General features: G+C 43.2%; 1 protein-coding gene across 1 annotated transcript in view; it reads right to left on the bottom strand.

Annotated features, from left to right (window-relative positions):
- Positions 1–24,203, bottom strand: part of TMC4 (transmembrane channel like 4) — a 186,859-nt gene that overhangs the window by 83,783 nt on the left and 78,873 nt on the right. The window contains exons 8-9 of the mRNA XM_018566084.1: positions 22,031–22,178; positions 340–513 (exon numbers count right to left, since the gene is read on the bottom strand). Of these exons, the coding sequence (XP_018421586.1) occupies positions 340–513; positions 22,031–22,178 (322 nt within the window). The remainder of the gene's footprint in view (positions 1–339; positions 514–22,030; positions 22,179–24,203) is intronic.

Raw genomic sequence — 24,203 nt, 5'->3', positions numbered from 1 at the left:
TCAGTACTCAAGCTATGTTTGTTTAAATTTCTGTTACAGTACATTATTTTAAACCTACAGTTTACAGTGTGTGTTTCTTAGCTGACCTACCCCTCTCGAACAGTAAGAAGTGAGTGTTGATAAATAATACGGATATAATTTGTTAATATTCATATTATTATTATTAGTTGAAATCACCCCTTAATATTCATATTATTATTAGTTGAAATCACCCTCATTTTTCTTACACAGAGTTCTTCTCTAATAGAAGAAGCTCCTGAGAAAGTATTCAGTTTTGAGGTTGACTGTTTCTTTTAGGACATCACACTGGTACACAGTTTTAAAGTGTCTAGCACTTACGTGTTCAAGCAGTTTCTGGGATTCCGATGTAGAACGATAGATGCAGTAAAATGCCCCTCCAATAAGGGCAACGACAAGTATGTTGAGAAAAATTCGTGGCGTATATATTCTAGCTCTCTGGGCCATAGTATGTTGGGCCTGTTGGCACCTCATCTTCGCCTCTTCTAGATCAACCTGGTTGAAAAAACAAGTTTGTTTAATAGCTCATAAAACAATATGCAAAGTGTTGTAATCCATAACAACTGGTTTCTCATGATTAATTGTTGTGCCTAATGTCTTATGTGACGAAAGTTAAAATGTGATTAAAAATACTCATAGGGGTTATTTTATGAAAGAGTCACACAACTTTCATTGAATATTCACACATTTTTGTAACTGGATTTACATTTTTTTTTTAATAGACCATTTAGTCTTTAAAGAAACACAGGTATCACCTGATGGCCTGATTACTACAGAATGGAAGCTGCCTGACCATGTCTTTACCATTGCAAAAGGTTTTCCCACTATTTATCCCTTATCTTGGAGCCTTTCTTGTTCGACTGTGGTGGTTCTTTGCAGAACAGCTGGTTTCTAGGGAAAGACTGTTTGGCTTTTATTTGGATTAGTAACAAGCAGCCCTAAACCTTCACTGAACATGAAAATGAACCTGCAATCAGCAGTGAAGGTTAAACGAAGGTGGATCTTATATTAAGGAATTATCTGAAATGATCTTCTGATGTGTTTCTTACACAGTGTGCATGCCAGCTGTTGTTACTGTAGTGAGTGCCACTGATCTTTGAGGACAAGCAAAGTCCTAGGTATCTCAGAATCTGCAGTGTAGTAGAGATATACTGCCTAGTTTAGTATAACTAGGCAGTATACCTATAGTACAATATAAAGTGTAACTCAGCCAACATAGAAGCCGAGCATTGCCTATTTGGGCTTACTGAGCCAATACATATTGTGTGGTACATTTAAATGTATTCTCCTTTTCTTCTCCTATAGCATAAAATGCTTTATTGCAGTAATTGCATCCCCCTCTTTAGTACATCTAAGCCAAAGACCACACCCAGAATTCAACAACCCTGGACTACCAAGTCCTCCAAGTCTGTTGACAAGCCCTTCACTGAATGAGTATTTGCCCCACACTTGCCAATTAAAGGGTGGGGGATGTCTGTTGACATTTGCAGATCTTTGACTAAAGTTAGTATCTCTGGAATTGCCACCTTCCCTCCAAGCAGCTTTTTCACTTTAAATTTCCCACTTTTCCTGTGGTAGGCAGTGACCTTCCACCATTTCCGAACATGTTTGGACTATTCTGGACCTCAAGGCTCTAAAGGTACCTCCTAACATTCTTACCAGACCTAAAGGATCTAGTATGAATTGGGAGGGGGACCCCACACCTGCTTCGACTGTGTCTTTGTTTCAGCCAAGCCAAATGCATATGCTTCGGCTCGGCTGAGCGGCTTGGCTGACTTTGGATGCTGTACAAGCTATTGTGAATAGCCTGTACAACAGCCCTGAGAATGTAGTGGATAAACAGCTCTCAAAAGATATCGTTTTCAAATCTTTCTATACATTTATTGATGTGTAGCGTCACATATATCAAATAGCCAACGTTTCAGGGCCACGCAGGTTCCCTTCACCAGGGCGACATAGGGACCTTTTGGCTCAAGGGATGACTTTCAATAGATTACAGCGAGGTAGCTGCTCTGCTACACACGAAACCCTGACCCAGAATCAGGTCACCTACGAATTATTTAGCACCGGGTTCCCAACAAACATGCGATGACAGTGACAGTGAAATAACATGTACACTCACAAATATGTCGCCCTGATGAAGGTACCCGGCGTGGCCCCGAAACATTGGCTATTTAATATATGTGATGCTATACATCAATGAATGTATACAAGGATTTGAAAATGATATCTTATGAGTGCTGGTGATCCACAACATTCTCAAGGCTGAATACACAGGGTGCCATCCGTGTTCATCACTACCAGCACCACATCTGCTACACATTGTATACGCTGAAAGGAGTGCAGGGGACACGTCTGTACACTACTGTACAGTAGCCCTTCGGTTCTGCTAAACTGAAGGTTCCCACGGCCAAAGCAAGTAGAAGGATAAGCCAAACCTACAGCTATATCCTTAGTGAATAACCCCATGGACTTTTTTTCACGAAGGGAAATATTTGTATTTACGTCATACTGCTGTTTTGGGACTCTGTCTTGATTCGCCGGGCATTTTGGGGGCCACAGGATGATGAATTCAAAGTCTAATTTGGGGATGGACTGTAGGAATTTTGTGAATTCATGTGTTACATACATCTGAAACAAGGTCATGAGATCCAACACCTGGGGGTTGTTAAGATCTCTTTTGGTCCTGGAGAGACCTTGTACGATACGAAGCTCTGCCCTACGTACGTTACGTCAAAACACGTGACTTCATCAGACTCCTACGTACGTTACGTCAAAACACGTGACTTCATCAGACTCCTACGTACGTTACGTCAAAACACGTGACTTCATCAGGAGTCTGATGAAGTCACTTGTTTTTGACGTAACGTACGTAGGGCAGAGCTTCTGATGTCACTGCACTGAGCTGAGCTGGACAAACAGGTTTTTTTATCGCTTTGCTGCCATTTGCCTTGCTTGTTTGATCCAGCAATACCCAATGCCTGTACTGTTTACACCATTGTGAGTACGCATTTTTTATTTCATAAATTGCATTTTATTGGACTTTACGCACTATGTCCTTGTCCTTTTTCTCTTTCCTCCTGGATTTAGACTGGTACCTGTGATCTGAGGAGACCTTATCGCCTTTTCTGTGCATGGGCTTCCCTCCCCCATTAAGAAGGGAAAAAGCGCATTTGACCTAGCTCTGTGGGTCTACCTCCCCAGGTGAGCACTCACTTGTTGTCATCACTCACTGGGTGGAGGTGAAGGTCTGCCTGCATTGTGTGATTATCCTTACCTGAGAGTTATATGCAGATTGGCTGCGAATCATCTGGGGAATTTTTTTTGCACAATCACCATGTTTGCTTTTGTTTTTTCCTGGGACTCTTTTTGTCTATATTGCTTTTTTGTCTGTGTGTAGATATTTTCTATGCCTCATTTGTTTGAAGGGTCATATATGTGACTCATTTATATATGTTTCAATTTATTAGATGTGTATGATTATTAGTTCGGCACAATATTGTTTTTCAAAGTGAGGAATGAAACGCTGGTAATAGCCAGAGATTCCAAGAAATGCTTGTACCTGCTTCTTGTTGGGACGTGGCCAATTCTGTATGGCCTCAACTTTGTTTATTTGGGGTTTTATTATTCCCCTCCCAAGATATTTTGCCTCCTCTTGCCCAATGGTACATTTTTGGGGGTGGCTGTAAACCCAGCTTTTCATATGGAGTCTAGCACAGCTTGAATTTTTGGCAGATGTGGGGCCCAATCTGTGCTATGGATGATCACATCGGTCAAGGTAAGCAGCAGCATACTTTTGATGAGGCCCTAAAATCCTACCCATTGTCCACTGAAATGTTGCCGGAGGATTCTGTAACCCAAAAGGCATTCTTTGTTATTGGAATGCCCCAACTGGAGTTACAAATGCAGTTTTCTCCTTCGCCGATTTGGATAGGGGAATCTGCCGGTACTCCATGGTCAGATCGTCATATACCGGGCTGTTCTTAGTAGGTTAATTAATTCTTCTATACGGAGCATGGGATAGGTGTCAAATTTAGTAATCTTATTAAGCTGTTCGGAAGTCATTGCAAAATCACCAACTCCCATCAGGTTTGGGTACTGGCACGTTGGGACTGGACCAGTCACTCTGGGACTCCTCTATACAAGCTAGTTCAAGCATTCTCTGGACTTCTATACATATTGCCTCCCGTCTGGCTTCTGGAATTCTATAGGGTTTCAGTTTGACCCTTTCACCTGGTGGGGTGATATCATGTTCTATCCCAGATGTTTGTCCTGGAAGCTCCGAGAAGACCTCCTTATTCCAGAGCACAAATTCTTTAACTTCCTGTTGTTGAATTTTCGATAAGGTGACTGCTATCCCAACCTCAGGTGCCAAATAATCTGATTGAGGTGGTGATGGTGAAGTCTTCGCTACTAGGGATTCCCTATCCTTCCAGGCTTTTTACAGATTTACTTGATATATTTGTTCTCGCTTTCGCCTTTATGGTTGTCTGACCCTATAGTTCCCTTCACTCACTTTTTCAATTATCTCACATATACCCTGTCATTTGGCTGGGAATTTACTTTTAACCGTGGAGATCAATACCAGCACCCTATCACCTGGAGAAAAGGTGTGGGTCTGGGCCCCATGATTGTAAATCCTCTGCTGTGCTAACTGCGCTTGGGCCAAATATTCCTTTACAATTGTTATCACCTGAGCCATTCAGTCTTGCATCTGTGCAATATGCTCGATACAGTTTTGTGAGCAGAACTCTCACTTTCCCAAGTTTCCTTAGCGAGGTCCAATAGCCCCCTTCGGTGTCTCCCATACAATAACTCAAAGGGAAAAAACCCCATAGGATATTAGGCAATCCCAGTTCATTCCATCTTTATCCACCACCTTCCATAACATTTGTTTCAAGGTTTTGTTGAACCTTTCAACCAACCCATCTGTTTGGGGATGATACACTGATGTACGTAATTGGGTCACTTTAACCAAGTGGTATCAAAGTACCGGCCAGCGGGCCAATTTCAGCCCGCAAGCCGGTACTATGTGGCCCGCAGCCAGCTCACACGGACCGCGTACCAGACTTGCGAGAGGAGATCTGTCGGATGCAGACCGCATACCTGCTTCTGTGCCGGCACTCAGATCCTTTCGGCCAGCGTCTTTGCTGAATGCTGGCCCGAAAGGATTGATTAGTAAGGTCTGCAGTAGACCTTACCAATCAACCACTAGATCACCAGGGATCAATTGTGCCTCCTCCCTGCAAAAAGGTAAGCAGGAGAGAGGGCTCTGTATTTTATTTTGTATGTGGGTGTTCGGGGGGAGGGCTGACTGTGATTCATATTATTTTTATATGTGTGTGTGGGGGGGGAGGGGGACTGGGAATTATATTATGTTATATATGGGTGGGGTGAGGTGGGGTTGGGAATTATATTGTTTTATATGTGTGTGTGTGGGTATTTTTTCATGTGTATGGGGGGGGGGGAGGGTATTATTTTATATGTGCAGGGGTAGTATTTTTTATGAGGGGGAGTAGAAGTGTATTAGGCTCCATTCACACCTATATCTTTAGGTGCAATTAGGGATTCTTGCGTTTCCTGCAGTGGGAATCCCTAATGTGGTGTTTAAAAGTGGCAGCTGTCACCTATTATGTTAATGATCAGGTCACAGCAGTTGCATGTAGACGCCTGCACACCACATGTAACGGCATGTCATATGATTACATTCGGTTAGGAATCAATCACTCTCCCTGGACTTAATGATTGTGCAGAGTGTTTTCTAACCGCATGTAATAATATCACATATCATTACTTATGGTGGGCAGGCGTTTACATGCAACTTCTGTCACCTGATCATTAACTTGAATGGGTGACAGCTGCCGCTCGTAAACACCTGATTAGACATTCCTGCTACAGGAAAATGCAAGTTTCTGACGCAGGAATCCCTAATCTCACCTAAACCTACAGATATGAATGGGGCCTTATTGTATGTATATTAGGGTCCATAGTACCATACCGGATATAGTTACATTTTATTTTAAAGTATGAAATTTGGCAAGCGGCCCCCATGGGAGAAAAAATTTGTTGAGTGGCCCCCGAGTGAATTGAGTTTGAGACCCCTGCTTTACCCTTTGCTGTCTGGAGCATTTTCTTAGTATTTGCGCACACATGATAAAATATACATTTTTGGCTAGAAAACAGCTTCAAACCCCCAAACAATTATATATGTTCTGAAAGCAGAGGCCCTGTACAATAAAAAAAATGCTACATGCAATTTTTTTTATTTCGCACGGTATTTGAGCAAATGTTTATCAAACCAGTATTTTTAGGATAAAATAAACTAAATTAAAATTTAGTGCACAGAAACATAATACTTGGCAAGCGACATTTTTTAAATAACTATTTTAATTGTATGTGTGTTTTATTGTGTGTGTTTTAATGAGTGTATGATTAATTTATTTTTTAATGAAGCTATGTGTGTGTTTTGTTTGGTATGTGTGTGATGTGTGTGATTCATTACGCGTGTGTTTTTTTTAACTACTTCCTGTGGGTTCACGTAACTGTACGTCATGCGCTGGAAGTGGTTATACCAAGAACACGGCGCTAATGATCATCAATTTCATATATAGGTTGAAACACAATCATCAACTGAAACAAACAGCTGTGTAGGAGGCTTAAAACTCTGCTATTAAGGTGAGGTTATGGAAGACAGTTTTATGTCACAGGTCTTACACCATGGCAAGACCGAGCACAGCAACAAGACACAAGGTAGTTAAAATGCATCAGCAAGGTCTCTCCCAGGCAAAGATTTCAAAGCAGATTGGGTTTTCAAGATTTTGAAGAAGCACAAAGATACAGTCAACATTGAGGACCAGAGATGCAGTAATCGGCCAAGGAAACTTAATGCAGCAAATGAAAGACACATCATGCTTATGGGACACTGTGAGTGAACGGGAAAACCTTGTCACGGTACTAGGGATGTTAGCCCATGGATGTGAGGATGGAGAGACTCATTGGCAGCCTGGTGACATGTGGATGCAGCCTGGTGGGATCTGGATGCAGCTTTGGTGAGATTTGTACGCAGCCTGGTGGGATCTGGAGTCCAGATGTCACACGACTGCGTCTAGATTCTGTCTGATCTGGACGCAGCTCTGGTGAGATCTGGATGCAGCTCTGGTGAGATCCGGAGTTCAGATGTCACCTGGCTGCGTCTAGATTCTGTCTGATCTGTATTCAGCCCTGGTGAGATCTGGGCGCAGCCCTGGTGAGATCTGGACGCAGCCCTGGTGAGATCTGGACGCAGCCCTGGTGAGATCTGGACGCAGCCCTGGTGAGATCTGGACGCAGCCCTGGTGAGATCTGGGCGCAGCCCTGGTGAGATCTGGACGTAGCCCTGGTGAGATCTGGACGCAGCCCTGGTGAGATCTGGACGCCAGATCTCACCAGGCTCGGTACATATCTCACCAGGCTGCATACAGATTCTGTATGCAGATCTGCTTCATCAGCTTCTTTGGGGGTCCCTAGGGGACATTAGGGGTCTTAAAGACCCCTGATGTCTCCATAAAGAGGACCTGTCACATCCTCTTTGCTATCACATAGGGGGCTTCTTAGGTGTGTCTCGGTGTCAGGAAAACAGTTCACAGCCAGTCAGGAACTACAAGTTTCAGCAGTCCCCAATCACAGTGTAGACATGTTCAGAACTAGATGTCCTAGCAGTTCTCATCTTCTTCTAGTCTCCGTCCAGAAAGACCCCCCAGCCACAAGTCTCCCCGTGTCCATCACTGGATTAAAAGTATTCTGTGATTCCCTTCTCTGAGCACAAGGCTGTAAATATATTGTACCTGGAGTTCAGTAATCAGAGACTGTTGTTGCGGAGGTGTCTGGCTTTGTCTTGGTACAGGATACAATACATCCTGAGCTTCCTGCTGAGAGGAGCCTCATCTCTAGACTTCCTGTGTGCAAACAGGACTTCATTGATCAATTATGTAGATAAGCTGACTGATTAACACGTGTGAATAGCCCGTACAACAGCACTTCGGTTCATCTGAACCGAAGCTGAAGTGAGCCAAAGGATTAGCCGACTAATTAGGCTATAACCTTCAGCTCCTTAGTGAATAACCCTCCAAGTGTGCAGTGATTATTCTCAGTCACCTGCTGTGCTGAGTGTTCACCAGCAGGGTCTGCTAGAGATAATGCTTCACATTAAGGATGTTTAAAACATGGCCAATCAGTAGGTCTGGGGAGCCTGCTGTGCTGGGAGAGCTATTAAATATCTGAGGCACTTCCTGGTACAGGCTCTTCACTCCAGGGTTTCACCCTGAGAGGATGCATCAGTGAACAAGCAATCTAGTCCCCAGGCCTGAAGGCCTAAGGTATGGAATGCTGTGGGGATCTCCATTCATGGGAGGTGTCCCTAAGATGCTGGATATGATGGATTGTTACTAGGCCTCGAGGAAGCAAAGCCTCAGATGTCGCCCATAGGGATGGTGAGTGAATGACTAAGCTGAAAGCACCACATGAATCTTCCCACTGCTGTCCTGCCTTGACCTAAAGACTGACCTCAGTTCTACAAGGAGCCATTTATATTGACATGTATTCCACCAGCAGAGTTCTGAAAGAAGGATCTAGATAGCTAGAAGACCATTCAGAAGACCAAAGACTTTATTTAAAATTTAATTGGTCAGGTATCCTGTGCTCCTTCCATCCTCCTTCCCTATTCTTCACTTAGAATTAAAATACCATAAAACTAGGGTTGCACAGATACCAAGTACAGTACTCGGTACAAGTACGAGTACATGTACCGATACTTTTGAGCTCCAAGACTACACTAGAGAAACATTCAAAAATTAGGAGGCAGCTGTCATTTGTAAGGAGCACACAGAGCTCCTGGGATTTGCACATCTCTGTTTTAATGTACTATTTTGTTTTTATAAATATAAATAAAGGGATGCACAGATACCAGTTTTGCGAGTACGAGTACTGGTACTTGCCGAGTACTTACAAGTACGAGTACTGATAAATTTTTGTTTATTGTCATGTGACAGTTTTTCTAAAACAATACAGACTAATGGTTTCAGGACAGTGGTGGAGTGCCAGAACTGGGTCCCAGCTGCAACTGCTGCAACCCTGGTAGTTCTCATGAAAATGCCAAGTATCTGCACTGGTACTCGAAAAGTATCTGTGCATCCCTACATAAAACCTATTCAAAGTGACTGACGCACATTAATTCAACACCACAGGAAAAGAACTTTCACCTTGAGAAGGAATGCCCCTGGGGCATTTATCATCAAGTAAGTGGGTCTAGGACATTTAGGATGTACCTGTTGGCTATCGGGGAGGCCATCTGTGCTGAAGCTGGTTACCAATAGCGCGACATACAGTCATGGCAAAAATATTGGCACCCCTGCATTTCTGTCAGATAGTGCACCACTTCGCGCAGAAAATTGTTGCAATTACAAATGTTTAGGCATGCTCATGTTTTTCTTTTGTTTGTATTGGTATGACACAAAAAAGTGGAAAAGAAAAGCCAAATCTGACACATTCCACGCAAAACTCCAAAAATGGACTGGACAAAATTATTGGCACCCTCAATTAATATTTGGTAGCACAGTCCTTGGAAAAAAATAACTGAAATCAATCAGTTCCTGTAACCATCAATGAGTTTCTTACACCTCTCTACAGGAATTTTGGACAACTCTTTTTCCGCCAACTGCTCCTGGTCTCTCAGATTGGAAGGGTTCCTTTTCCTAACTGCTGTTTTTAGATCTCTCCACAGGTACTATATGTGATTTAGATCTGGACTCATTGCTTGCCAGTCCAGTACTCTCTAGCACTTTGTCTGAAACCATTTTTGAGTGCTTTTTGACGTGTGCTTTCGGTCATTGTACTGCTGTAGGACCCATGACCTCTGACGGAGACCCAACTTTAAAGGCCTCATTTCTGTTTCTGTGTCAGTGGGGTCCTCCTGGGTCTCCTACCATAGCGTCCCTTTTCATTCAGATGGCAACGTATAGTGCGAGCTGACACAGTTGTACCCTGTGCCTGAAGGTCAGCTTGAATTTGTCTGGAAGTTGATCAAGGGTCTTTATCCACCATTCGAACAATCCTTTCTTGCAATCTTTGATTAATTGTTCTCTTTCGTCCAGGGAGATTAGCTACAGTGCCATGGGCAACTCCTCGCTTACTCTTGCCTCACAGTCCGGTTGTCCAACAACAATTTAACAACAACAATCTTGGGTTAAATTCCAGAAATTGGGAAAAAAATTAAAACGTCCCTGATCAGTGCCTGATCAGGAGCACTCATCCTGGGGTATAGGAGAAAAGAAAAGGATAAGGGGAAAAAACTGCAGGCAAGAAAGAAATACACAGCAGGCAAAAGGAGATAAACCAATCGCCATCACCATAAGGGCATCTGAGCAGAGAGGGACACTTTAACCACCAAGCCAAGAAAAAGATGCATAAGATTCCGAGGAAACCATGGGTCACCCACCAAAAAACATCCTATCAAAAGCAGGCAAGAGCCCAGAAGCTTACCAGCAGAGGGCAGGTATCGGGAGAAAGATAGCAGCTAAGAGTGGCTGAGTCACAACAAAGGAAGGGAGAAAGCCCAAAGCTCCACTAGTCATATATGGTCATTGTGGTTGCTATGCGACCAGGCACACCTCTGCCAGTAGGCAGAAGGAAGGGGGCAGGCTTAACCCCAAAAATCCCACCTGGTGATGACGTCAGCTTCCAGCGCCAGACCATGATGGAACTTGTCTGCCCCCTTAAAAGATAGAGTACCAAGTAACAAACAATGCAATGGAAAGGGGAGGGGAGGGAAAAAAAATAGGGGCTCAAATATGCCACAGGCGACACTACCCAAAAACTGCAGGTGGCATGGTCAAAAATGATTGCGAGCTCGGGGATTACCTACGAAATGACTGGGTCTGCCAGATTTGTCCAGCCACACCGCCTGCTTGGGGCTGGCAGGAGGGCCCACCGCAGACCTAGAAGGGCCAGGGGCGGAAGGCGTATCAGCACTGGGGCACCACGCAGTGGTGTGAGAGGAGAACTGGCAGATAGCACAAACCGGGAATTCCAATCCTGCAAAGTGGTGGGAGAACAGCTCCATGTCAACACAGCCCCAGTAGGTTATAACTAGGAACTGAGCCAGGGTAGCTGCCGCCTTAGCTGAAAATGACTGGTTGAGTTGGGACATAGGTATGGTGGCTTCTCCTTTTCATGACTACAACCAATCTATATGGATACAAATCCAATTCATCCCTCCTGTTCGGCGTGACTGAACATGCCTGTGAACGCTAATCGCTAACATGAACTCGGTCAAGGACAACTACTGATTCAGTCGGGGATCTTCAGCCTCGAGGATGACCGACATCCCTACAAGCGAAGGATTTCTTTACTGCCAGATTACGAGACGCCAAAAGTAGGGAGGCCAGATTCACATCTTTCCCCTCGAGGATATTCCTCCTAATATAAGGCCTCAGAGCTGAAGATGTTCCCCACCACAGACTCCATCCTACGCCGAAGACTCTGACTAGAGGAATTAAGAGAATTCAGCAAAGTGTGAATTTGCGTCAGGGAAGTAGCCATAGACTATTAGCCCTGGAAGCAATGGAGCTAGGAAACAATAAGCGGAACAGTTCAGCTTTCCGGGCCGTCACCAGGAAAAAAGGTATCCCCCTACGTTGGAGTTCAGCCGTCAGTCTGAGAATAGTCCATGAGTGAAGGGATGGAACACTGCTGTGTGCAGACACCCAGACCGGAGATGGTGGAATGTAGATTCACCCATCGATGTCAGAAGCTCGCAACATTTAGTACGGCTGAAATGACAACTGACAGACAATGTCCGTAAAACAAACGTACAAAAAACATAGACGTGGGGCGGAATGAGGCCCGTGTCGGATGTGTCTAAACTTTGACATAAGGAACACACCTGGGAGTACGGAAACCAACCAAGCATGAATTATATCTATATTCCCTTTTTTTTTTTGAGCGCCTGAGACGCAGCAGGCAATTACTCCAGGACCAGACCTACGTCCATCCAATGGCCAGGTATAGGTGTGTAGAACAGGCAACGTATGACGTATGAGTGGGGGACACTAGAAAGGAAGTGACCAACAAAGAAGATCTAAAAACCACTCAGAGCTCCCCCGACCCCAGACCGGTGTAAGTCTATGTGAATGCAAATGCGTCTGCTAACTTATGTGTCAAGCAATAACAAATCAAATCTCCGTAACAGAAATGAACCCTACAGAGCCTAGTGTATGTGAAGTAGCGTGGTGTGACGCACTAACGCAGTGCGATCGTGCCCTAACCGTAACGTGATGGAAACCCCTAACCGGGTTTCACACACCTGACGAGAATGGAGAAGCAGAATTTCCCACGGGGAATCAATGTGACCCACAAACAAGACACTCAACCTGCGAGTAGAGGGAAGCACGAGAAATCCCAATGCGTGAAGTTAGCCAGATAACGCCCTCTACCAACATGCGCTCTTAGACCATACTTATTTTTTATTTATTTATATTTATTACATATATGTGCACGCACATACACACATATGTACACATGCACACAAATACAGTGCATTTATTTGGATATATACACATACAAAACACACCTTACATACATACGTATACACATACAGCTACATACACATACATACAAACACATATATACACTATATATACATACACATTTACATTCTATTTTTTTACTTTTTAGCATGAGACACATTCACATAGAAAAACATGGACATGAAAGACAACGTAACGTATTAAAGACTGTGAGGCCGGGTGAACATATACAGTACGTGAAAAGACAAGCGTAACTGAATGAGCAAACGGTAAACACAAACCACATACTCACAAACCGGACCAAAGTTGAGATTTTAGAATTTCCCGCTCATGGTAGAGAACGAGCAGCCGAACAGTGGCCTAACACAGCCTAAGGAGCCGTCGAGTTGGGGACCCAAGACAGCTGAACATAGAAGACTCGACAGGAGCCGAACAGCGCTACGAGACAGGAGGAAGCCACATCTGAGGTGAGCCAGCGGCGACGGAAGTCAGTACGGAGCCACAGAACGTCACGAGCTTAACGACAGGTGAGTAGGGGAAACAGGGATTTAAATGTGTGGGGCTCCTCCCACAAATACAGCAACAAGTTAGCCTCAAACATATACATACATACAGTGTGGAAAATAATTATTTGCGCCCCCGCAGATTTTGTAAGGTTGTCCACTTATAAAGAAAAGAAAGGTCTATAATTTTTATCATAGGTGTATTTTAAATGATAGAGACAAAATATCAACCAAAAATCCAGAAAAAAACACATGATACAAATGTTATAAATTGAGTTGCAGTTCAGTGAGTAAAATAAGTATTTGATCCCCAAGCAAAACATGACTTTTTTTTTGGGTGGAGAAACCCTTGTTGGCAAGCACAGAGGTAAGACGTTTCTTGTAGTTGGTTAACAGGTTGGTTCTTGGTACCATTTTAAGAACAGGGCTGTGTTCTTGGTATAACCGCTTCAGGGGGAGGACGTGTATTTACGTGAACCCATTTGAAGTGGTTAAGTAGGGTGCACATGGCTAAAATTGTAGGAAATACACCAGCATATACTGTAACTATGACTTTTAGCACTAGATGGCGCTGTAGTGCAATGTTAGTCTCTATGCTTATGCATGTTTTAACTATGATATATACAGGAAGTTCCATCTGTATATACACTATATTGCCAAAAGTATTGGGACGCCTGCCTTTACACGCACATGAACGTTTAATGGCATCCCAGTCTTAGTCCGTAGGGTTCAATATTGAGTTGAGTCGCAATCTCCGCTTTCATTCATCCCAAAGGTGTTCTATCGGGTTGAGGTCAGGACTCTGTTCAGGCCAGTCAAGTTCATCCACCCCAAACTTGCTCATCCATGTCTTTATGGACTCTGCTTTGTGCACTGCTGCGCAGTCATGTTGGAACAGGAAGGGGCCATCCCCAAACTGTTCCCACAAAGTTGGGAGCATGAAATTGTCCAAAATGTCTTGGTATGCTGATGCCTTAAGAGTTCCCTTCTCTGGAACTAAGGGGCCAAACCCAACCCCTGAAAAACAACCCCACACCATAATCCCCCTCCACCAAACTTTACACTTGGCACAATGTAGTCAGGCAAGTACCGATCTCCTGGCAACCGCCAAACCCAGACACGTCCATTGAATTGCCAGACAGAGAAGCGTGATTTGTCACTCCAGAGAACACATCTCCACTTCTCCAGAGTCCAGTGGCGGCGTGCTTTGCACCACTGCATTCGAAGCTTTGCATTGCACTTGGTGATGTAAGGCTTGGATGCAGCTGCTCGGCCATGGAAACCCATTCCATGAAGCTCTCTACGCACTGTTGTTGTGCCAATCTAATGGCCACACAAAGTTTGGAGGTCGGAAGCTATTGACTCTGCAGACAGTTGGCGACTTCTGCACACTATGCACTTCAGCATGCACTGACCCCGCTCTGTCATTTTACGTGTCCTACCCCTTCGTGGCTGAGTTGCTGTTGTTGCCAGTTGCTTCCACTTTGTTATAATACCACTAACAGTTGGCCCTGGAATATTTAGTAGCAAGGACATTTCATGGAACACCTGAATCCAATGATTTGGAGGGGTGTCCCAATACTTTGGCAATATAGTGTATGTTTCTTGATAATGCTGTATTCCTGTATACATACATGTAATGTCCTGCTAAGCATGTAAAACTTAATTTAGCATTCCTCAAGACCTCAGTGCTTCACCTAAACACATAACCAACAGGGCCCAGACACTAAACAGAACACTGCTAGTCGCATCCAAGCTACAGAAAGATGGCAAGTAGTTCAGATATGAAGTTTGTAATCACAAAGCTCAACAATACCAATTACCATCTATGGAAGTTCAAGCTTGAAATGCTGCTAAGCAAAGACGACTTGTGGCAGATTTGAGTACAGACAGATGAACTAATGGACCCACGGAAGAAGGGGACATGAAGAACAGGCAAGCAAAAGCAATTAAACGTCTGCTAGTGGAAGACTTATCCACATAAGAAAAGAAAATACAGCTAAACAGTAAACTATATCTGCAATGCAAGCTATATAAGTAGAGGCTAGAAAAATGCCAGGAAATGCGTGAACATGTGAATGCCATGCTGGAAATCGTAGAACAATTACGTGCAATTGGAGAGGAAATTAAAAATAACCACGTGGTGGCATTACTGCTATGCAGTCTTCCAGAGTCATATAGTGCTCTTATTAAGCCTCTAGAAGCCAGACCTGAGCAGGAACTAACACTAGAACACACCAAAGGACAATGAATCAATGACTATGACAGAAGGAAAGAAAACATGCACAATGAAGAAAATGAGAAAGCCCTTAAGGTGCATGAGAGCACAAAGCAATACAAAGAATGCAGAGCGTGTTTTCACTGCAAAAGACTGGTCACCTGAAAAAGGACTGTTCAATCTGGAAAGGCGAGCAGAGAACGTGAGAGGCACCTACAAAAGAAAGAGCTGAGGCAGCCACAAAGTAAACTGCAGGCACATCATGGAGCACTACCTTTAAAGTGACTAACAGTTTACCACACGGATGGTGTATTGACTCAGGCGCAACAAGCCACATGACTAGCGATGAGACATTCTTCACAGAACTTGATTTCAGTGCAAAGGACACATTTTCCCGAGAAAATGGGAAACGTATTACTGAAGAAGGTAAGATTCAAGGATTCTTGAAGTGCATAACACCTTCAGGGGACAAGCAGAGTATCCTCATGAAAAATGTACTGTATGTTCCAGACCTAGAAGGAAGGCTTCTATCAGTGAAAACTTTTGCTAATAACAGTCTCAAATCCTCGGAAAAGGAAAATTTGATGAACACCTGTACAGTCTCATCACTGCAGACGAGTCAAGACAGCCACTCATAATCCACACAACAAATGTATCCATCTATGGCACAGATGACTAGGGCACCAAAGCCCAGAAGCCATAAAATATTTTATAAAAGGAGGCTCATCAGAAGATATAACCAGAAGAAGTAGCCCTGCCAAATGCTCATGACATACAAATGCTGTATGTAAGCAAAGGCCACACGTACCCCATTTCCACAGGCCACTCAAAGAAAAAACACCCATCTCTTGGAACTTATACATAGTAACATGTGCGGACGAATTATAACTCCCACATCAGGTGAAACGGATATCTATTGACTTTCATAGATGATTGTTCCAGGTACACAACAACTTATCTGTTGAAGCACAAGAATGAAACATCAGAAAAACTTCAAGAGTTTGTAGCCATGTCCACTAACAAATTTCAACGCAAACCAGGAATTATACACACTGACAACTGAAGGGAATACATCATTAACCACTTGAAGTAAGTCCACGGTGTGAAACCCCCTTCCTGTCCAGGCCATTTTTCAGTATTCAGCGCTGCGGTATTTTTGACTGAAATTTATTCCGTCATGCAACGCTGTACTGAAATTAATTTTATAAAAAATTTTAGGGACACATAGAGCTTTCTTTTGGTGGTCTTTAATCACCACTGGGGTTTTAATTTTTTACTATATTATGGAACAATTACTGAATTAAAAAACAAAAACTGTTTCCCCTATACTAAATGATAAAATATTTATTATTACCCAATTTTTTGGTAAAATATAAAAGACGGGGTCACGCCGGGTAAATACACACCAAACATGTCGAGCCTTAAAATTGGAGCCTTAGAATTGCACGCGTGCGAAACCTCAAAAAACTACAATACCCAACATTGGCCATAGGCGACGCTTTAAAAGCTTTTACCACTCATTAGTTTAGTGTTATCAGTGATTGATGGCCCTAAACGTATTGCTCTCACTCCGACGTTCGCGACAATATGTAACATGTGTAGCGCAATTGTCATTTTCGCACGCTGGCGCTTCGAACGCATATTTACGTTTATATGTGCGTAAACGTGAGGGTTTTACTTTTTTTTTTTTTTACACTTATTGTTATTGCTATCACATAGGGGGATAACAATCCACCTATATAATAGCAAAGGCACACTGACAGGTCCTCTTAATGGAGACATTAGGGGTCTCGAAGACCCCTAAGAGCCGGTCCCGGGCCACAGATGGGCTAGTGGATCCCGGGCTTGAAGGTGAGGGTTCAGGAGGGGGTGGCACTCATGGCTGCGGCGGCACTCAAGGGGGCGGAAGCGAAACACAACATACAAGCGATCGGTGGCTATAGAGTCGCCGATCAGTTGTATGTCAAACAGCCAGTAACGGCTGTAAAGAACGGGCGGGTTTTCTCTGCCCGTGAGCGCGCAGGAAAAAAAAAGCCGTCTAAATTACGGCAACCCGCCCATGTGAGTCTGCTGTCCGTCCGTTTTTTCACAACGGGCGGACGGCAAGCGGTTAAGGAAGTGGAATCATATCTGAAGAAGCAAGGTATATTATACCAGACCACCACACTATACACTCCTGAACAAAATGGTATATCAGAACGGAAAAATCGCACACAATGGCCAGATCCATGCTGTCAGACGCCAACCAACCTAAGAAGTACTGGGGAGAAGCAGTCATGCCTGCAAAATACCTACAGAACAGACTAACACCAAAAGCCATTGAAAGCACCCCATTTGAAATGTAGCATGGATCGAAGCCTAGCCTAGGGCACATTAGAATGTTTATGTAGAGCCGACAATTTACTCAGCACTGTATATAGTGCACATTCACATCTTACACCGCATATATCTTCAAGGAAAAGCAATCCGAATTGGAGAACACAGCCATAGAAGGTATTCTGCTGGGCTATACTGAACAAAGAAAGGGATATAGAATCCTCCAGCCAAAGACTGACAAAGTGACAATAAGCCGCAGGATTTATTTAGATGAGAACCAATCACCAGAAACAATGATTCCGGGAAGTTGTTAAGTGAATTCGCCAAGTGAACCAGCAAAGGAAGCTGAGCAAAGTGAAGCTGCACAGGAATCAGAACAAGAGGTAGAACTCACAATGGATAAGTCAAATTCCATGTTAAATTCTGCTGAACAACCTGAAATTAGAAGATCCACTCAAGCAACAAAGGGAATACCACCCTGCAAGCTGTCATATACTGCTAAGACACATAGCATACTCGAACCAACATCATTTGAAGAAATAGAAAAATTACCAAAATGTGAAGCCAATCAATGGAGAAAGGCAACAGAAAAGAAATAAAATCACTCCAAGAAAATAAAACCTGGACACTCACTGAGCTTCCCCCTGATCGCAGTACTATAGGAAGCAAATAGGCTTTTAAGGTGCAGAAGGAAATATCCACAACTACAAGGCCAGATTAGTTGCCAAGGAATACTCCCAGAAATTCAGAGAAGACTACGATGAAACATTCGCTCCCATCGTAAAACACTCCACCATCAGAACACTCCTTAGCATTGCAGCCAGAAAGGGCATGCAAGTGAACCGCCTAGATGTAAAAAATGCTTTCCTATATGGAGACATTAAGGAAGATCTCTACATGTAGCAACCACCAGGATTCAAACAAGGACACAAGCTCATGTGTAAACATCATGAAAGAATCTACGGACTCAAGCAATCTGCAAGAACGTGGAATGAGAAAGTGAATTTCTCATGTCTTTATTCCAGGAATCAAGAAGACAGATAGATATCCTAATTTACGTTGATGACATTATAACCTGCTTTGAACAAGAAGGGGATTATAGTCAAATAGTTTACAAACTAAAACAAAACTTTGAAATTAAAGAGCTAGGAAACAACAGTCACTATCTGAGAATTCAAATAGAGAGAGAAGAAGATGGGTACTATCTTCTCAATTCAGAGTTGGGAGGAGTCTCAAGTCAGAAAATTGCAGAAATTTTGGAACAATTCCACATGCAAGATGCAAAGGAAGTAAAAACACCTATGGAACCAGGCTACCAAAAGAGCAAGGAAGCAGAAAACTTGGTACTTAACAATGACATGTACCGCAGAGCAATCAGAAAGCTATTATACATTGCCAGTGTGACAAGACCAGACATAGTGGCATCAGTGGGCATACTCGCTAGAACAGTCGCAGCACCCTGTCATCGTGACGAATGCAGTAAAGAGGGTAATACAGTACTTAAAAGGAACAATTTGGCTGAAGCTACGACTACCAGAAACATCCAATTCAAAACTAGTTGGATATGCGGATGCTGATTGGGCTGGAGACTGCACAAATCCACAAGTGGTTACATCTTCCAATACGGGGAAGGAACCATAACTTGGTCTAGCCAAAAGCATACAATACTTTCTTCAACTGAAGCTGTATACATAGCAGCAGCACACGCTTGTCAAGAAGCAATATGAATTCGCCAGCTTTTAATGGACATGGACGTAGACATGTCAGACCCCATCCCATCCCAGTCTTTGAAGATAACCAGGGATCTATAAAGCTGACACAATCAGACAGGGTCAACTCTAGAATCAAGCACATTGATGTGAAGTATCATCTGCTAAGGGACACTCAAGAGCAAGCTATTATCGAGATGCAATATTGCTCATCAGAAGAAATGACTGCGGACGCACTCACCAAGCTATTGCCAAAGGATTGTAAAAGTTTCCTTCAAGAGCAGCTTAACGCCATATAGCAACGCATATGCTGTTTAGAAGGGGTGTTGGAAATACAACAGCATATACTGTAACTATGTATTTTGAGCACTAGATGGCGCTGTAGTGCTATGTTAGTCTCTATGCTTATGCTATGATATATACAGGAAGTTCTATCTTTAAATATGTTTCCTGATAATGCTGTATTCCTGTATAAATACTGTACATGTAATGTTCTGCTAAGCAAGTAAAACTTAGTTCAGTATTCCTCAAGGAAGGTTTGCTCGAATATAAATTAGCAATTGACAGATGAAAATGACAATGTTCGAAGGAGCATGTTGGAAAAATGTTCTTGACCGCATGAATTTCTAACAGTCAATGTGTTTTTTTGTTTGGAAACTCCATTCATTCCAAAATAGAATGTTAAATAAAAGCGAAAATTAAACAACATTTCGAATGTCAATCAGAAAGTTTCTGATGCCAGTATCGAACACTCTGACTCTATTTTTTGTACGAACGTTCATAGAAAGATCTCCCCGTGTATACCTTATTCAATTGTCATCATTGTCTAGGAGAGTCTTAGAACTGACTCCCCTATCTTGTAAACAGCCTTTTCTTACTCTTCACATAAATAAGGTTGTTTTGAGACCTAGACTCTTCTACTTTTCTATGGTTGTGTCCACTTTCCACATTGAAGCTGAACTTCAGGAGAACAGCTAAATTCATAGATAAAACACATATAAGGTAGCTGTTTTACCTGCCAAATGATTCGTATTTCTGCCCCTCCAGTTCTGAGACTTACACAGCCCTGTCTGGAAGGGGAGAAGTCCTGATTTTTCTCTACTGCAGCTTAGTAACATTTACAGGTCTCCTCTCCAACCCCACCCTGTGACAGGACAGTGAAAGCAGAACAGTTCTACTAAGGCGGTGAGCACTTTTTGAGCTTCTGCTTCCTAGGTCTGTAGGGTTACTATCTGGTTTTGTCTTTGGTCCTTACCGTTACCAAATTCTGAAGGGTAGATAGGGATGATTGAATCTGCCTTGGCTTAGTTTGCACACTGTTTTGTGAATTTTGCTTTAAGTTTGACGTTACTGACCTTTGGGGTTAACCCTACGAAAGTCTACGGGAGGTGTTTAGATCTTGTTATTCAATTTGGGCCATTTGTAGGGTAATAAGCAAGCTATTGTGACCTTTGGGGTTAACCCCACGAAAGTCTACGGGAGGTGTTTAGATCTTGTTATTCAATTTGGGCCATTTGTAGGGTAATAAGCAAGCTACTGTCAAACAAAAGGCATGGGAAGCAGGGCACTGTCATGGTGGAGATATACCAATGCCAAAATGGCATTTTGTCCCCCCAGTGACAAATTAATGCTGCATTTTGAGCACCCCAAACTTTAGAAAAAAGCCCTATCAACATAAAATAAAAACCAATAAACCCCCAATGCGAACCCCAAAATACACCCTGTTGTAACCGACAAAATTAACATTGATATCAATGTTCCTTGATATCCTGAACTGAATCAGCATGTGGGTGTACGATATGCAAATTAAGACCATCAAAGGGTTCTTGGGGCAGGGACGCTGATGAATGAAGATTTGCTGGACTGTCTTATCTCCTGGGACGAGTCCTACCCCCTGCCCATATTCACTGCCCATACCTATGTCAGTAATGCAGCACACATGCTGGGATGGAGGCAGGGACATATGATGGAACCTTCTTCCTGCGTGATCATAACCACAAACCCAGCTCACAAGTAGGAACAATGGTGACCTTTGTGATCTCCTGGACAAGACTGGACACTACAATCAAGAATATGATTCGCTGAGACCTGCTGGAGAGGTGTTCTGAGCACAGAGAAAAACCCATGGCATGTGTGACTGAGAGCGAGAATGTGGTTGCTAACTGAAGGATCATAACCTCTATTCCTATCCCTACTGACCCACTCCAAATCCCCTCTCCATTTCCCTTAATTGTAATTAGAATGTATGTATATCCCTGTTTGTAAATAAACCCAACACTTATTTAAGATTCAGTTGCTCATCATTAATTTAGGGCACCCCAAAGCAGAGCACATTCTACACCCCCCTTCAAACAAAAGCCCACTTTTTTTTTTAAAGGGAAGCCTTGAAGCAAAAATCCCTCATTCGGTTGGAATGGCCGCTGCTTGCTTTGCACCAAAGGTCTTGCAGGCAGCACTGTGATCCGTGAAAAATAATTTTCTCTAGTAGCTCAGAAAGATGTTGCCATTGTTTAAAAAATATTTTATGGAATTTTTTGTTTACTTCTGTTTTTTATCACTTTGCTTTGCTATTTATGAGCTAGTATGCAGGCACAGGGGTTAAGAAAACAGCAGCAAAAAGACAGTAAAAAGACTTTAACAGCTGAAAATTCAATTCAAGCCAAACTAATATTCTGGCTGGAGTCCTCTTTTGATAGGCATACCTACCTTCAGCTCATACAGGATACTCTTTTGTTTAAGCTTTATGACCTTCTTATCCTTTATGCAGAAATCCCAGCCTGAAAACACTTTATCTGTATAACTTGACATTGATGAATCCTCTGCAACTAAACTCTGTTTAAAGCCTTGAACAGATCTAAAAAAAAAATGTTAAATGCCATGGTCAATAAAAAACAAAAAGTGCATTTTTGAAAATAAGTTTAGTACATACACAATTACAGCCAAATGGGATGCATCAAAGCATAACAACCAAAGCTCAGCTTTATCTGCATGGTGGGCAGAGAAGTGAAAAGCTGATTTATGATTTTCTGCAATATGTTACTCTGTACCACTAGTTTCTGTATGCTGCTATTAAAAAGAACATATAGACTTTCAGTTTTTATAGATATACATATTATCTGAACACAAGTATTCTTGTATGGTAATATTTTAAAAGTGGTTTTAAAAACTATTTATGCAAATCATTCCTTTTCACTCTATGGCTAACTGAGCATCTAGAACTACTGGTGTATAGAACAGATACAGCCTAATATTATAAAACCATTTGTTCCAAGCTGCATTCCAAGCTGCATACAGCTGTTTAAGTCTTGTTGGCCATCATCAGTGCAGTGTATGAAACCATGGGTAAGGTCTGACAAATGAGAACGTACAACCCAGAAGGCTATCAGGTCAGGTAAATATGAAATTTAATTCATGATTGCGGACATGGTAAACATACGAGCATGGTAAACATACTATCTTCGCAAGTTATGAATGAACAGGAACACTCAGTATAGAGGCTTCCGGTTCATTTATAACTCTGTCTTCTCAATCTCTTTTAAAAGGGAAATATCAGGGATCAGTTTAGACCCCCAATATTTCCCCAGAGCCCCCTGCTAAAAATTTGTAAATATTTAATTAAAAAATATATAAAAATAAAATATAAAAAAAATACCCAGCGGGCGGATCGTAAGCTGTCTCCGATCCAGACCCCCAGGATGCCGCAGGCTGAATTTCCCATGAGATCGGGACTATCAGCCATTGCAGTTGCAAGCAGTGCAGACGGGGACAGCACGTGGCGGTCCATTCTTCCCCAGCTCACCACTAAATCTGATCTGGAGGACATGGCAGTAAAGATAGTGCAGGCTCTAAAGACAGGTGCACGAGATCAAGCAGCAAGTTATTTCCCTTGATGGCAGAGTCACCTCTGTGGAGGCCTCCACTTCTGACCTGGGGGCTCGGATGTCCCCCCTGGAAGCTGCCCACCTAGCCTCCCAGCAACGCCTGATGACCATGTTCCTACTACAGGACGACGCTGAGAACAGCAATTGCCGCAACAATGTTAGGCTGAAGGGCAATTCTGAGGCGACCACAGGCCCTGAGCTGCGCTCCACTGTCTCAGCCATACTCAATATGTACATTGACAAACCGCCAGGCGAGAATATGGAACTGGACCGTGTACTCAGAGTCCAATCGTTTAGGCCGCCGGCCTCGGATATACCCAGGGACATGCTCTGCAGAGTCCACTTTTTTTCAATCAAAGAGGAGATTATGAGGAAGGCTTGGATTAAAGGTCCCCTGGACTTTGATGGAGCTGCTATTAAGGTAATGCCAGACCTTTCCCGTCACACCCTGAGGATGCGCAGGATGCTGAAGCCACTCCTGGATGGGCTCTGCACCGCAGGTGCCACATACAGGTGGGGGCACCCTTTCCACGTTCTCATACAACACCGGGATCGTACCTTTGCCCTTCATTCGCCATCTCAAATGCCTGGCCTATTCAACTGGCTGGATATCGCTCCGATTGACCTCCCAGACTGGCAGGACTTTCCTACGGGTACCGTGGACATAGCTCCCCGTAGTCAACGAGCAGCTCACCCTTCCAGGAGCAGGCGCCGCTACTCCCTGTGTTCGTCCTCTGTACCTGCCGACGGGTCATGAACCTTAAGGTCTGCGCTCTAACAGTAAGGCGTTCTAGCCCAAAGTGAACTGCCACGATGTGCCATGCCATGCCCAAGCCTCACGCACTTCCAGGTATCTTGTTTACCCCTCCTGCACGTTGTCAATGTTTTGTACAGTTTTACAATAGCCTGAGTTACTGTTTTTAGGGGCTGGGTTTATAAGATTTAAGTTGTTTTAGCACACATAGCGATGTTAACCTGAGGGGTCCATATATTGCTGG

The sequence above is a fragment of the Nanorana parkeri genome, unplaced genomic scaffold (assembly GCF_000935625.1).
Source record: "Nanorana parkeri isolate BGI_ZX_2015 unplaced genomic scaffold, ASM93562v1 scaffold915, whole genome shotgun sequence".
Classification (NCBI taxonomy): Eukaryota; Metazoa; Chordata; class Amphibia; order Anura; family Dicroglossidae; genus Nanorana; species Nanorana parkeri.
The sequence above is the reverse complement of the archived record's forward strand: the minus strand, read 5'-3'. Positions and strand labels throughout refer to the sequence as shown.